This window comes from Pyxicephalus adspersus, chromosome 7, assembly GCF_032062135.1.
Source record: "Pyxicephalus adspersus chromosome 7, UCB_Pads_2.0, whole genome shotgun sequence".
Classification (NCBI taxonomy): Eukaryota; Metazoa; Chordata; class Amphibia; order Anura; family Pyxicephalidae; genus Pyxicephalus; species Pyxicephalus adspersus.
In genome coordinates this window covers 63,380,271-63,392,339 of record NC_092864.1, presented here as the reverse complement: position 1 = coordinate 63,392,339, position 12,069 = coordinate 63,380,271, and the positions used below count along the sequence as shown (strand labels likewise).

Genomic DNA, 12,069 nt, shown 5'->3' with positions numbered 1-12,069 from the left:
TATTGAGTGGATTGTTATTTATGTGATAAATTGCCAATATTCACAACCCCATCTAGTGACTAAAGAAGAGATCTACATATATAGAGAATCAGCCCATGCCATTTATTTTTTCAAGTTGACCAGTTGAAGATATTTTTTTATAAATTATGAGTCTTTGCTTGACCCGCACAGTACAACCACTCTCACAGTTCCTGCTGGATCCAAGCTGAGGTTAACTTCCCAGCTTGGATCATGCCGCATTTTGTTCTGGCAACAAAGCTCTTTTATTTGTTTTCTGTTTTCCGATTAAGACACATGACTAAAACTCATATTTTTGGTCATCATAAAAGGTCAAGGCTTTTGGTTAATATACAAAGGGAATACAAAGATCACTGGTGGTGTTGGCTGATTTTATCTTTGTTATTGTATCGTTATGTATCATGTAGTTTACGAGCAGATTTATACTTTTCATTGTATAACCTTATTTATTTGAAGTGTGAGGGGCAAATTGGGATGCATGTGTTACTTATTTAGAGAATTATTTAAAAAAAAAAAAAAAAAGTTTATATAACATCCTACCTAACTTTTTGTTACAGCTTCATGATTTACAAGATCGCAATGCAGAATGTCAGGGAATTCTTCAGGAGACTCAAGATGAACTGAAAATGCTTCGCTGCAAAGCCAGCCCTTCCGCACTTCTTAGGAGACCCCAGTCATGCAGTGTTTTTCCTGTGGTAGGACAATGATCACAGACATAGGATTAAATTTACCAAGTTGCATGAGCTAAATTATTAGTTGCATTCATTATTTGAACACAAAGTAGTTTTCCATCAGACATGTTTTTTCTTCCTCCAGGATTCCTTGGCAGCAGAGATTGAAGGTACTATGCGGAAAGAACTAAGTTTGGATGAAGAATCAAATTTTGGAGAAAGAAAGTAAGATACCTTCTGATTCACTTATTTATATCTTCTAAAAAAAAAAACGAGAGAATGATGTTGCTTATATGGGCTAAAAGTCCATCTAACCAGAAAACCACTGTGCAATATAAATGATAAGCACCTCAGAAACAAATTTTCAGAAATCACTAATTTCCATGTTTTTTCATTTTAGAGTTTATTCTTTTTTTATTACAGATATACCGCTACTATTTTCTATAGCCTTAAAGTCTGTTTTGTTGAGTGTAGATAAACATACGTCCTTTATGGTGGAAACCTTTGGGGCTCCAACAGACTGTGGACACTGCACTAGGCACACCTCCGTCATGCCCATTAATAAAAATCATATTTTGCAAAGCTCTACTAAGCAAAGAGGGCTCTATCATTAAAAGGGAGCCGGTCATGACAGGTCCTATGGCTGGGCTTGCTTACCAGCTTTTTTATAGTTTATATTTTCATTCATTTTTACTCCACTCCATTAGTTTTGGTCAGGGATATGGCTAAAGTTTTACTCTACTACAGATTTTATTTTCCCCTTTGTGTCAATTAATTTTATTCATTGTGTGTGTGTGTATATATATATATATATATATATATATATATATATATATATATATATAAAATCTTTTGATCTTTACAATCAAGTCCAGCTTTTGATCTTTGCACAACGTAAGAGTCCATATGTTTATGTTTGTTTTTAAAAAAAAATAGTTGACATTTAAATTTTACATTTTCCTAATAGAAGACAGCCAAAACGGGTTTTTGATACAGTGAAAGTGGCAAATGAACTGCGTTGCCGATCCTCTTCTGTTGCATCAATTCCTGGCTCTAACCGATCAGGAGTAGTGATGACTGCCCTTCCTTTTGAATCGGGGGCAAAGACTGAACAGAAGAAGCCTTATGGGTATACAACTGAGCAAGGCACAAAGGAAAAGTAAGTGGGGGGGGGAGTTTAGGTATTTATGTGACTTTATAATGAGGGTACTTTTGAAGTTTCTTTTTAAGTAATTAGTTTTTTTCAGATAACATTAAATTAGATGCAAAGGTTTAGTTGATGGTGACTTGCCAATGGAAGGCAGTGTACATTTTGCTCTTAGGTGGGCCCTAGGGATGTTAGAGCAATTACAGCCCTCCATATCCTCTTCCTGGTGAATGACATGCCACACAGTGGTTGTGCTTTACTTCTATTCACACTGCCAAGACTATTTTTCTCCCAAGAGCACTGAAAACAATGCACTCTTCATTTGTTTGATTTCTTATTTCAGTGGTAAATGATGTATTATACAAAATTTTGATAGGATCTAATCTTCAAATTTCTATTTAAATATATATTTATACTATATATATATATATATATATATTTATATATATTATATCTAAATATTTGTTATATCTATTTAAATAAATATAAATATATTTTTTAAATATACAGGCAGCACAGTGGCTCAGGAGTTAGCACTCCGGCCTTTGCAGTGCTAGGTCCCAAATAACTAAGAACATACGATCACTTAAAATGCGCTTTATGTTCTCTTTAGCTTGAAGAGGACAGCTTTGATTTAATAGTTGCTTATTACAGAAATGTTTTTAAATCTTTTTTCCTCCTTTTACAGGGAACATTTGAAGCTGGGTGATAATAACTTGGAAGCTGCATTGCACAGACTCCACCTTAGAAGGCAAAACTACTTAAGTGAGAAGCAGTTTTTCAAGGAAGAGTGTGAGAGGAGACTGAAATATTTAGAAGATGAACAAGATCAAAGTGGCTGTAGCAGTCCCACTGGAAGTGTCCTGTCCATGTCAACTCACTTCTCAGACGTCACAGACTGTTCAGCTACCTCTAGTACCCTGCGCAGCCTCCTGCCAGAGAAATTGCAGATTGTCAAGCCACTGGAAGGTATTTATATTTGTGGCAATTATTTATTCTGCAGCTTTACCTTCAGTAAACCATTTCCTATATCATCTTTAAATGATGTGCTTTGAAAATAATTTATTGAACAAAAGTATGTTTTGTTATGTTTTGTCATCCAGTTATTGGATGTTTGTGTCTTTCTGGATTGGATTTTTTTCATCAGTTTGTAAGACTCTTTTCTGAAATATTTGTGCAGGCTCACAAACTCTCCACCATTGGCAACAGCTAGCACAGCCCAACCTGGGTACCATTCTAGATCCCCGTCCTGGTGTAATGACCAAGGGTTTTAAGCCTCTTCCTGAAGATGCCGAATACCACTTGTGTGACTTAGAAGAGGATGAAAAGGAAGATGAGGATGATGATGATGACGACGATGAAGAAGGAATAACTTTCAAAGTTCAGGAAAGAAAGGAAGAAGTGCCAAAATCCAGCTTAAGCATTTTCCTTCCACCCATTACTGTGTCATCAGCATCAAGTTCTGGTCAGTACTTAGTAGTGTACCGCTTCAGTTTTAGACCTTATGACATGTTCTGCTACTACAGTAACCTTTGAATGGTCACTGGGTATGGGTTTTGCTTTACCCACATACTGAGAGCCTTTGCTGTCCTCCACAGGGGGAAAATAACTGCTTTACCCACTTACTGGGAGTGTTTGGAAATCTCCATAATGGTGAAGAACTCCAAAATTTCCACACAGCTCATCTAGTTCTGATGGCTTGATAAGAGCTGCTGTCTTATTAGTTATACATTATATACATTTGTATAGTATTGCTTTTTATCTTGATTGTGAAAACATTTCATAGCAATTTGTGCTATTGTTTCTACTGATAAATCTTAATGTTCTCAATTTAATGTGTTTGTTTTTGGTAGATGTGCACATTACACCTTTCTTCACCACTGTACACTGTAAACCAGCCCTTCACAACCTTTTAATGCTCGAGGAACCCTTGAAACATATTTCAGGTCTTGGGGAAAGCCTGAAATAATTTTCATGATCTACAGCTCAGTGCGGTCAGTGAGTTGTAGATATAAAATTAAAGCATAAGTATTAACTTTTACACTAACACTAATGGTGTGTGGTGCTCAGCGGAAACACTAACATTGCATTCCTGCTTGGAAAAAAACAGTAAAGTATTTTAGTGCCCAGTCTAAACACTAACAACACATTGGTGCTCAGTTGATACACTAACAGTGCATAGTTTCATATTTGAATTGTATTGTTGCAGAGCCCTAATTAGGAAACTCTGCTAACAGAGTAAAGTTGGTGGAGTGGAGGATCTGTTGGCTTCTACTGCCAACACTGCTTTATTCATTGGGTACGAAAGTGACAGTTAGCTATAGTGCTATTGCATGGAGTCAGACTTAGTTTGTGCAGTGTTGATCAGATACCTAAAAGATACATACCACACTGCTAGTGATGCTCAGTGTGCCAGAAATATAAGAGTATGCTGATATCAATCAGCCTGTCATACTTGGCTATTGGAAACTCAGAGTATCATCCAGCAGATATAAATCAGCTGTAACTGTAATATGCTTCTTGAAGGCTTCTAATAAACCATACTGCAAATAACTCCTGTCTTTGGATAGATAGGAACTTTCTGCAGCTGTGGAACCCCTCTGTAGTCCGTGACACATTTCCATTAGGGAACTATAAACTGTCAGATTTTAGAAGTTCTAAAACTATTGTAGCTTTCTGTATCTTATGGTGTTGGCATGGTTAACTTAAATACTGTTTTCATTGTTATTTTTATTCTTTTTTTTTTTGTGACTACATGCTGTCCAAATTACCTGCTCTTTCTGTTTATTTGCATTGCAGCAACCAACCCCGGAAAGTGCCTGAGCAGCACAAACTCCACTTTTACCTTTACTACTTGCCGCATCTTACATCCCTCCGACATCACTCAGGTTACTCCCAGGTAAACTTGACCTCTTTTTAATCGATAAGTGGGAGCTGTTCACAAATTTAGAAATACTTTTTCTTTTGAGTTTGTGAAACATTAAATTTTTACAAAAGGTCACTCTGGTTGCCTAGATAGACCAAAATGCTGGTTTTGATTTTTCAGACACTTGCATTTGTTAACGTCGTTGTTAATTTATAGAAGTTATTCTTAAAAGAGTATTCTTTTTCTTACCAAATAATCAAATTTGTGTAAACAAAATGAAATTTTGAGCCCTAAAAGATTTTGCCATAATATGTTCCAAAGAAGCAAATAAGAGGAGAATTCATTTTTCCATAGAGAACTCTCCTCCACACGTTGTCACCTAAAGTGTCCCCATGGGTGCATTTTTACTTCCTGACATGGTTTCTAAATCTCTCCCATTATAGTAAGAACTAAATAAAAAGGTTTTGGCTTTAGAAAAACTTTAGTATGTGTTATAAAGTATATAAAAGCATTTATTAGTCTGTTTAGGTAAGTCAGTGTTTTACACTTTTCTTTTTCATGTTTCTTTCAGTTCTATGTACACTTCATCATCTTTTGGAAGTTGCAGCACTTCTTCCACCAGCACAATGGTTAATTCCCCTGCTATGTCTTGTCGACCAAGTATTGGGGAATATTTTGGAAAGGGAATAGATTCCAAGTTAAACAGTACAAGTAACCTAACTAAACTTCTTCAAGAGCAAGGGATTTCTGCTAAGGTAAATAACGATAAGGATCCAGAGAAGCCACCACGTCCTCAAAATTTACTTCTTCCCTCCACACCACCCAATTCTCCCACACGGTCTCCCTGTGCTTCCCCCCTAACATTTGAACCAAGACCAAATCCATCAGAAAACTTCCTGGCAGTTTCCAGACCAGCAGAGAGTTTCCTTCAAGAAATGTATGGTTTAAAGTCCACACGAACCCAAGCTGATTTAGGACAACTGAAGATGAATTTGGTGGATCGATTGAAAAGGTTGGGAATTGCAAGGGTAGTTAGCCAGACGGACCAAATACTGACACCAGCAATGAACAATGGGTTAAAACGGCAAGAATCTGCTATGTTTGTTGCAACAAGCAGTAGTCTCTTGGGTGGTCTAAGAAGAAACCAGAGTCTTCCAGCTATTATTGGTGGACTTGCACCTTCAGCTTACCCATGTCCCCCAAAAATGGGTAGTTTAAAAGAAGACTGAGCATGTAATAAAAAAAAGGGTAAACTGCTTTGGTGAAAATGTTCTCTGAGAAAGGAGTTTTTGTATGTTCTGGAAAGTTTGTAGAAGGTTTGTGCATGTGAAGGAGGAGAAAGGAGGTGGGGGCTGTGTCCCTTGGGGACATTTGAGAAAGTCAAGACAGGTTGTGCAGAAGGACCTTGAAAGTTTTACAGAATGACTGAAGAGTAGGACTCGGATCTAAGACAAAATATGATGACTTCTGTAGGTTTTCTGTGTTAAATGGGAGCAGCAGAACTCTGCTGGTCAGCTTTGCTATCAAAGATATTCCTAAAATAGTCATCTTTTTTGCCTCCAAAGTCTGGGCTTGTTGAATGATTAATCTATAGAATGTGGACTAAACTAGAGGTTTGAGACAGAGATCATTTATTAAATCAAAGCTAAAACTGTTACATAAAGTGTTAAACATTCTGAGGATCAGCTGTATATGGTTTTAAGTAATCTTGCCACTTTATAAATATATATGAATGTAAGAAAGGTATAGCCAGTTTATTAACTTGAAAAAATTAAAGGAAATGAAAATGGTTGCCCACCAAAAGAATTTGGCAAAAATGTAACCATAGAAGATTAACATCAACTAAACTTTGTACATTTCCTTGCTTATATGCAATATTCTCAATGTAGATTGCAGCTTTCTGTGTCACCTGTCAGCACCTTTTCCTGTTACTTTAATTTTGTTTACTACATACTGTTCCTGGACCTTGCAAGTGGTGTTCTTGCAATTTCACCAATGTAATATAGCATGTCTAGTGTGCGTTTTGTGAAAATGCCCTTTAGATTTTTTTTATTTCACTTTCATTGCTCCATCCTTATGTTTCATCTGCCTATAATTGATCCCCACTGTTGTCATACTTCTTGGTTTGTTTATCATTTTCCAATAATGTATATAGATTGCCACTAAAATAATTTTAAACCGTAGGTGGCCAGTTGGGCTGGTGGATCCCAGGGAAGAGACCACTAGGATAAGTAATATTTTAGTAATGTTCGCTATCATTTAATTAGTTAACATGAATGCAGTTTAAATTTTGTAACCTGAATTGCTCCAGCTTCTTTTGGTAGAAAAAGTAAGAAATTAAATTCTTTCTAAATATTCCCATCTGGTGAAAGAGCACCAATTAGCACTTTTTTTAAAAAGAGAAACAAGCACAAAATTATAGAAAATTATGTTTTTTTTGTACTGTGAAGGAATAAAAAAAGGAATGTTTATAAGCTTTCTTTTCCGACAGTGTCACAACAGAGGATTCTTTTACTCTGTTTGCCGATATAAAGGCCACAAGCCTTATTTTCATTTTCCAGGTATTGTTATCATCTAACAGTTAATCTGGTGCAACAAGTTTTGTGCAATATGTCAAAATTCTTTACTTACGTCTGCTAAATATTAACCAGTTGATTAGCATTTTATTGCCATGCTTATAGGTAATCTACAGCTGACATTTTAGTGTATCTATCTTGTACAGGCAAATATTACATTTTTCAATTGTTGCTTGTGAACTAAAGCAGGGTTAGATGCATGCAATATGTATTTACTTTCTGTCTATGAATGCCGCCCTACCTGCTTTATCCTGATAAACCTTCCCATGTCAACATTAACTTTCAGCAATGAAATAGGTAGAGATAACTTAAAATACTCAGTAGGTGTAGACTTTCAATGTTTCTGACTTAACTAACTATAAAAATGTTATTACCATCCTAATCTTAGGGCATATTAAACTGCCTTCAACACTAATTACTTTCCCTGTACAGAAAGGCCTTATAGAATTCTCCAAATGATCAGTACACTTTAGGCTGACTATAAAGTTTGGTGTAGATGCTAGCAGGTTTTCTATGTTTTTGTTACTAAAATTTCTGTACCTGATGATGCTTTTGACTTTGTGCTTTATATATGTTACAAAGAATGTGACAGTAAAGCAGGCCATTTATGACGGTAGTACAGGTGATTCAAGCAATGAAAATTACCTAGTGGAGTGTAAGTAGATAACAGCTTTTCACTACCTGTAAAAGAAGACCTTACATTGTCAAAAATACAACATTAAAAAAATGACTTTGGAAACAAGTTTCCGACGTCTCCGGTAGGCACTGGTGGCGTCGCCTCACTTTTTTATACAGGTAACACAAAGCTGTTATGTACTTTCATGGAAGATCCCATTGAAAAGGAATAAAATGGGGTTTTGGTGGACAGAGCCTTTATAACAGTTTTTTCTTCTCACCTACATTTCTTTACTGGTAAATTTAGTGTTGTTTTATGACCAGTGTTCAATGAATATTTTACTTATCTTTACTTTAATCTGTGTATAAAATTTCTTTCCTTCCATCCATTCAAAAAATTCTAAATACTTTTGTGCCATTTTTTTTTAAGTTTAAACAGCAAGGCGTTTTGCACTAAAGTTAATGAATGCATTATTTTATGCTATTTGCTATATTTTGTGGATTACTTTATATTATTATGACTGTTTGTATTTTGGCCGTTTCGGAGAGTCTCAGGTTTTTATGTGCAGGGGCATTTGTTAAACTAGTTTAGTTTATAACAAGTGACAGATGTAGTCATTTGAAATTGTGTTCTAAAGGTTCAATGAAGTAAAACAGACACTGATGGTGTATTTAAAAAGGCAGCACAAAGAGCTCTGGTACACAGTAATCCTCAGTAACCAATCAGAACAATGGAAAATGATTGATATGAGTTACTGGACTTTGTATTTTGCCTTTTTACCTTATTAATAGTCAGTGTCAATAAGCTGTTATGAAAGCATTTAGGCTTTAGAATTTATTTCCCATTAGTGTGATATTAGTGTCCAGTAGAATCTAGTTAACAGACTAGGTAACGTTAGTGTCATCATCCCCGTAATTCCACTATTTTGCTTTATTCACTTTCATGGGATTTACACTGTATTTCAACTTTTTTTCTTTATTTTCATGGGGTTTACACCTTTTTGTTTTCTAGTCACTTTTTTCTTCTAATGTGTAACCTTATCCTATGCCACTAAATTATTTTTACCAGTCCAATATAGTTTCTAAACAAGAAAGTATTTCATTTTAAAAACTACTCACTTTATGTTAAATCTAGTATGTTTACTGTCCTTGCTGAAATTCTTGGAGGAGACATTCATTGTCCAAAGAATTTTATCAAGAACGGAATAAATTTCTCCTCTGTGTAGATGATCAAACCTCTTGTTACCCACATCTTTCTAATGCTTGCGCTAAGTAACTGCCTATCGCTTTTCTTTTTACCTCTTATCCTGTGTATATTTAAAGCTAAAACAAGAGAGCCTGAAAAATACTACAAATTGGTAATTGCTCTGATGAGGATCTGACTTGGTTTTAAAATATTTAATTGTGTATATATCATATTCATTATTGTTTTAAATATGTTAAGTATATAATATTGTATACCTTGTTTTTATGTTTCCACCAATAAACATTTTGGATCTTTGTACATTTTACGGAATTGGTTTTTATTCTACAAGAAGAAGTTTCCTTGCTTTTGAATGTATTTTTTCAAATATACAACAATCAGATTTATGAATAGACTAGTAGGGTTTATCTTCCTCCATGATGTATGAGTGTGGTGGTCCCAAAGAAGTAGCCACGCAAGTAGAAGCTAGATTAAAAGTGGAAATAAAGTCCCATTTTGAACTTTAGTGATTCAGGCAGGTGGTTTTGGCATAAAGGGCAGGCGATATCCTTTCTGTATTAATGGTTTTTTCCTGCCTGACCAACACCCAGTTGTCAAACTTTGGTTGCCAGGAAGACCCAGCAATCCCACCTTCTCTTTGCATGTCAGGAATGAATTAACTCCTGTGTGCCTGTGCAGTTTCTTCATCATGGCACAGCCAATCAAGATGACCAAAGATCATCCACAAGAAGAACCGAAGGAACATGACGCATCCTGTGAGGGCGTGAGTAGTGGCAGGTTTAGTTCTACTTGAAATGTATTCCTGTCCCCCTGACCAGCATGTTTTTTTTGTATACCCTCCAATTTGGCTCTAGTGTCACTAAAGCCTAGAAAAAACAGTTAACACAACAAGTTAACACTTTCCGCCTCATTATTTCTGAATGAGCTATGTAAACAATTCTTTCTTATGCAGACATCTCAACTTGCTCACCTTGGCCCCATGCTGTCCCAAAACTTCAGGCCAAGGTTTGCATGTCGGCATTGTTAAATGAAGCTCAGACTGTTATGCCTAGCGCTTGTATCCAGCAATGCACATATATGCCAGTAACACGACTACACAAGCCCTCAATGAAGGGCTAATGTAGCCATTTGTAAACAGAAAAGGGTATAAAATTATAGATATTTTTGGTATTGGGGTTTAGTGTCACCTTAAATACAAGTCTAATGTAATGGGTGCATGTTTCAAGCTTTTACATTGATCACCTTTTCCGCTAAATTTGTTTTTCCGAGTATTCTTTGTCTAATATAGGTGCGTCAGCAGTGAAAAGCAGGAAATAAAAAAGCTACATTCCCTGCTGGGTTCTGTAGTCTAGGTGCTGGTACATGGAATCTGATGTGTCCACAGCCTGGTGCCCAAGGAAAGAACTTTGGCTCATGCAAGCAACTTAAATTATACAACTACGCAATGGGCACATGAACAAAAACAGAAATGAAATGGACAGATCAAACTAAAATAATCATGGAGTTTAACTTTTTTTATAATCCCTAACCAAATGTGTTTTGTGGCAAAATTATATTATTATCAAATCACAATTAGTGAACAAATAAGTAGTGATCTTATTTACATATGGAGTTGTCTGTGCCCCAGTTCCACTACTCATTGTAACAAACTAAACAAAGAACTTTCTATACCTTATTGATGTTCATGTTAGTTCAAGAATTAGTGTAACAATTACAGGGTCTCAAATATCTTTTTGGGTAATGAGTATAAGTACCTGTCCAAAAATTAGGTTGCAAAGTATACAAATATAAGTATAAAGGAGGAAAAGTATATATGAATGTACACCGAGGTTGTATGAAACTATTATGTTGAAGTATTTTTTTTGTAGTTTCATACAACCTCAATCTAAGTTCATATATACTTTTCCTCCTATATACCTATATTGACATACTTTGACAACCTATTTTTTGACTGGTATCTCATTACCTAGAAGAATCTCCTGAAATAAATCTACATAAACACATATATTGGATTGTAATATGACCAACAGACAATATACAACTATCAATAATATTCAAATTCAGGTAATTTGACCGACTATAGTATGGGAATATATTTTTGAACAGTTGTTTTATGTTATGATCCCACATTTGAATGTTTTTCCATAGAATTATGTTGATATGTGCACTACTTCCCTTACATACATACCGGTATATATATATATTTCTTTTTTTAATATTCTATCAGGTACAGGTCTCTTACTCTCCCCTGAGGAAGCCCAACCAGGCGAAACGCACAGGAATATTTTTTGTTACCCCAATTCATTCCACCAAAAGTAGTGAACTGGGGCATGGATAACTCTATATGTAAATAAGATCACTATTTGTCCACTATTTGTGATTTGATTATATTATAATCTTGCCCCACAAAACCCCTACTGTCTTCTCTATCTCTGCTATTTGGTATTTAAATTTATAGATGTTGGTATAAATAACCTAATGAAAGAACCCCACAATTTGTCTTTTTTTGTTTAAATCAAGACACTAATATATTATTACTATGTACTTACATATTTCTGACGTATGTTGTCATCTTGTAAAACTCCACAATCCATAGCCATGTCACCTTAGCGCTTAAAATATTTTCTATATCTCTACCATAGTCATTATGGTTTCATGTTCCTAACATATAAATAATTTGCCAGCTTCTTTTGGAGGAACTTAGGAAATCCATGCAAACTCCCTGCAGATGGTGTTCTGAGAATAAAACCAGAGTTATAGCTACCATGTAACCCATTACCATTCAGAATGGTTTTGTATTTGGGCAAACTATTATGGTCACTAATTATTTTATTATACATGGTGTCATCAGAATGGGAAAAGAGCAATAATCTTCCAATGGGGAACAGTTATAGAAAACACTAAGAGAGGTTTCTCAATAATTTGGAAAGTTTTCTCATTACTTTAGAAAGTTTTTATGTCCTGTGTTGCCT

At 35.4% G+C, this 12,069-nt stretch overlaps 1 protein-coding gene across 3 annotated transcripts in view; it reads left to right on the top strand.

Moving 5' to 3' along the window:
* TRAK2 (trafficking kinesin protein 2) overlaps window positions 1-9,402 on the top strand; it is a 40,659-nt gene extending 31,257 nt beyond the window's left edge. For all 3 annotated transcript variants that reach the window (XM_072418747.1, XM_072418745.1, XM_072418746.1), the window contains 7 exons: window positions 576-713; window positions 835-914; window positions 1,657-1,848; window positions 2,525-2,805; window positions 3,017-3,301; window positions 4,636-4,735; window positions 5,274-9,402. In XM_072418747.1, the coding sequence (XP_072274848.1) occupies window positions 576-713; window positions 835-914; window positions 1,657-1,848; window positions 2,525-2,805; window positions 3,017-3,301; window positions 4,636-4,735; window positions 5,274-5,931 (1,734 nt within the window). In that variant the 3' untranslated portion in view covers window positions 5,932-9,402. The remainder of the gene's footprint in view (window positions 1-575; window positions 714-834; window positions 915-1,656; window positions 1,849-2,524; window positions 2,806-3,016; window positions 3,302-4,635; window positions 4,736-5,273) is intronic.
* Window positions 9,403-12,069: the final 2,667 nt, after the last annotated feature.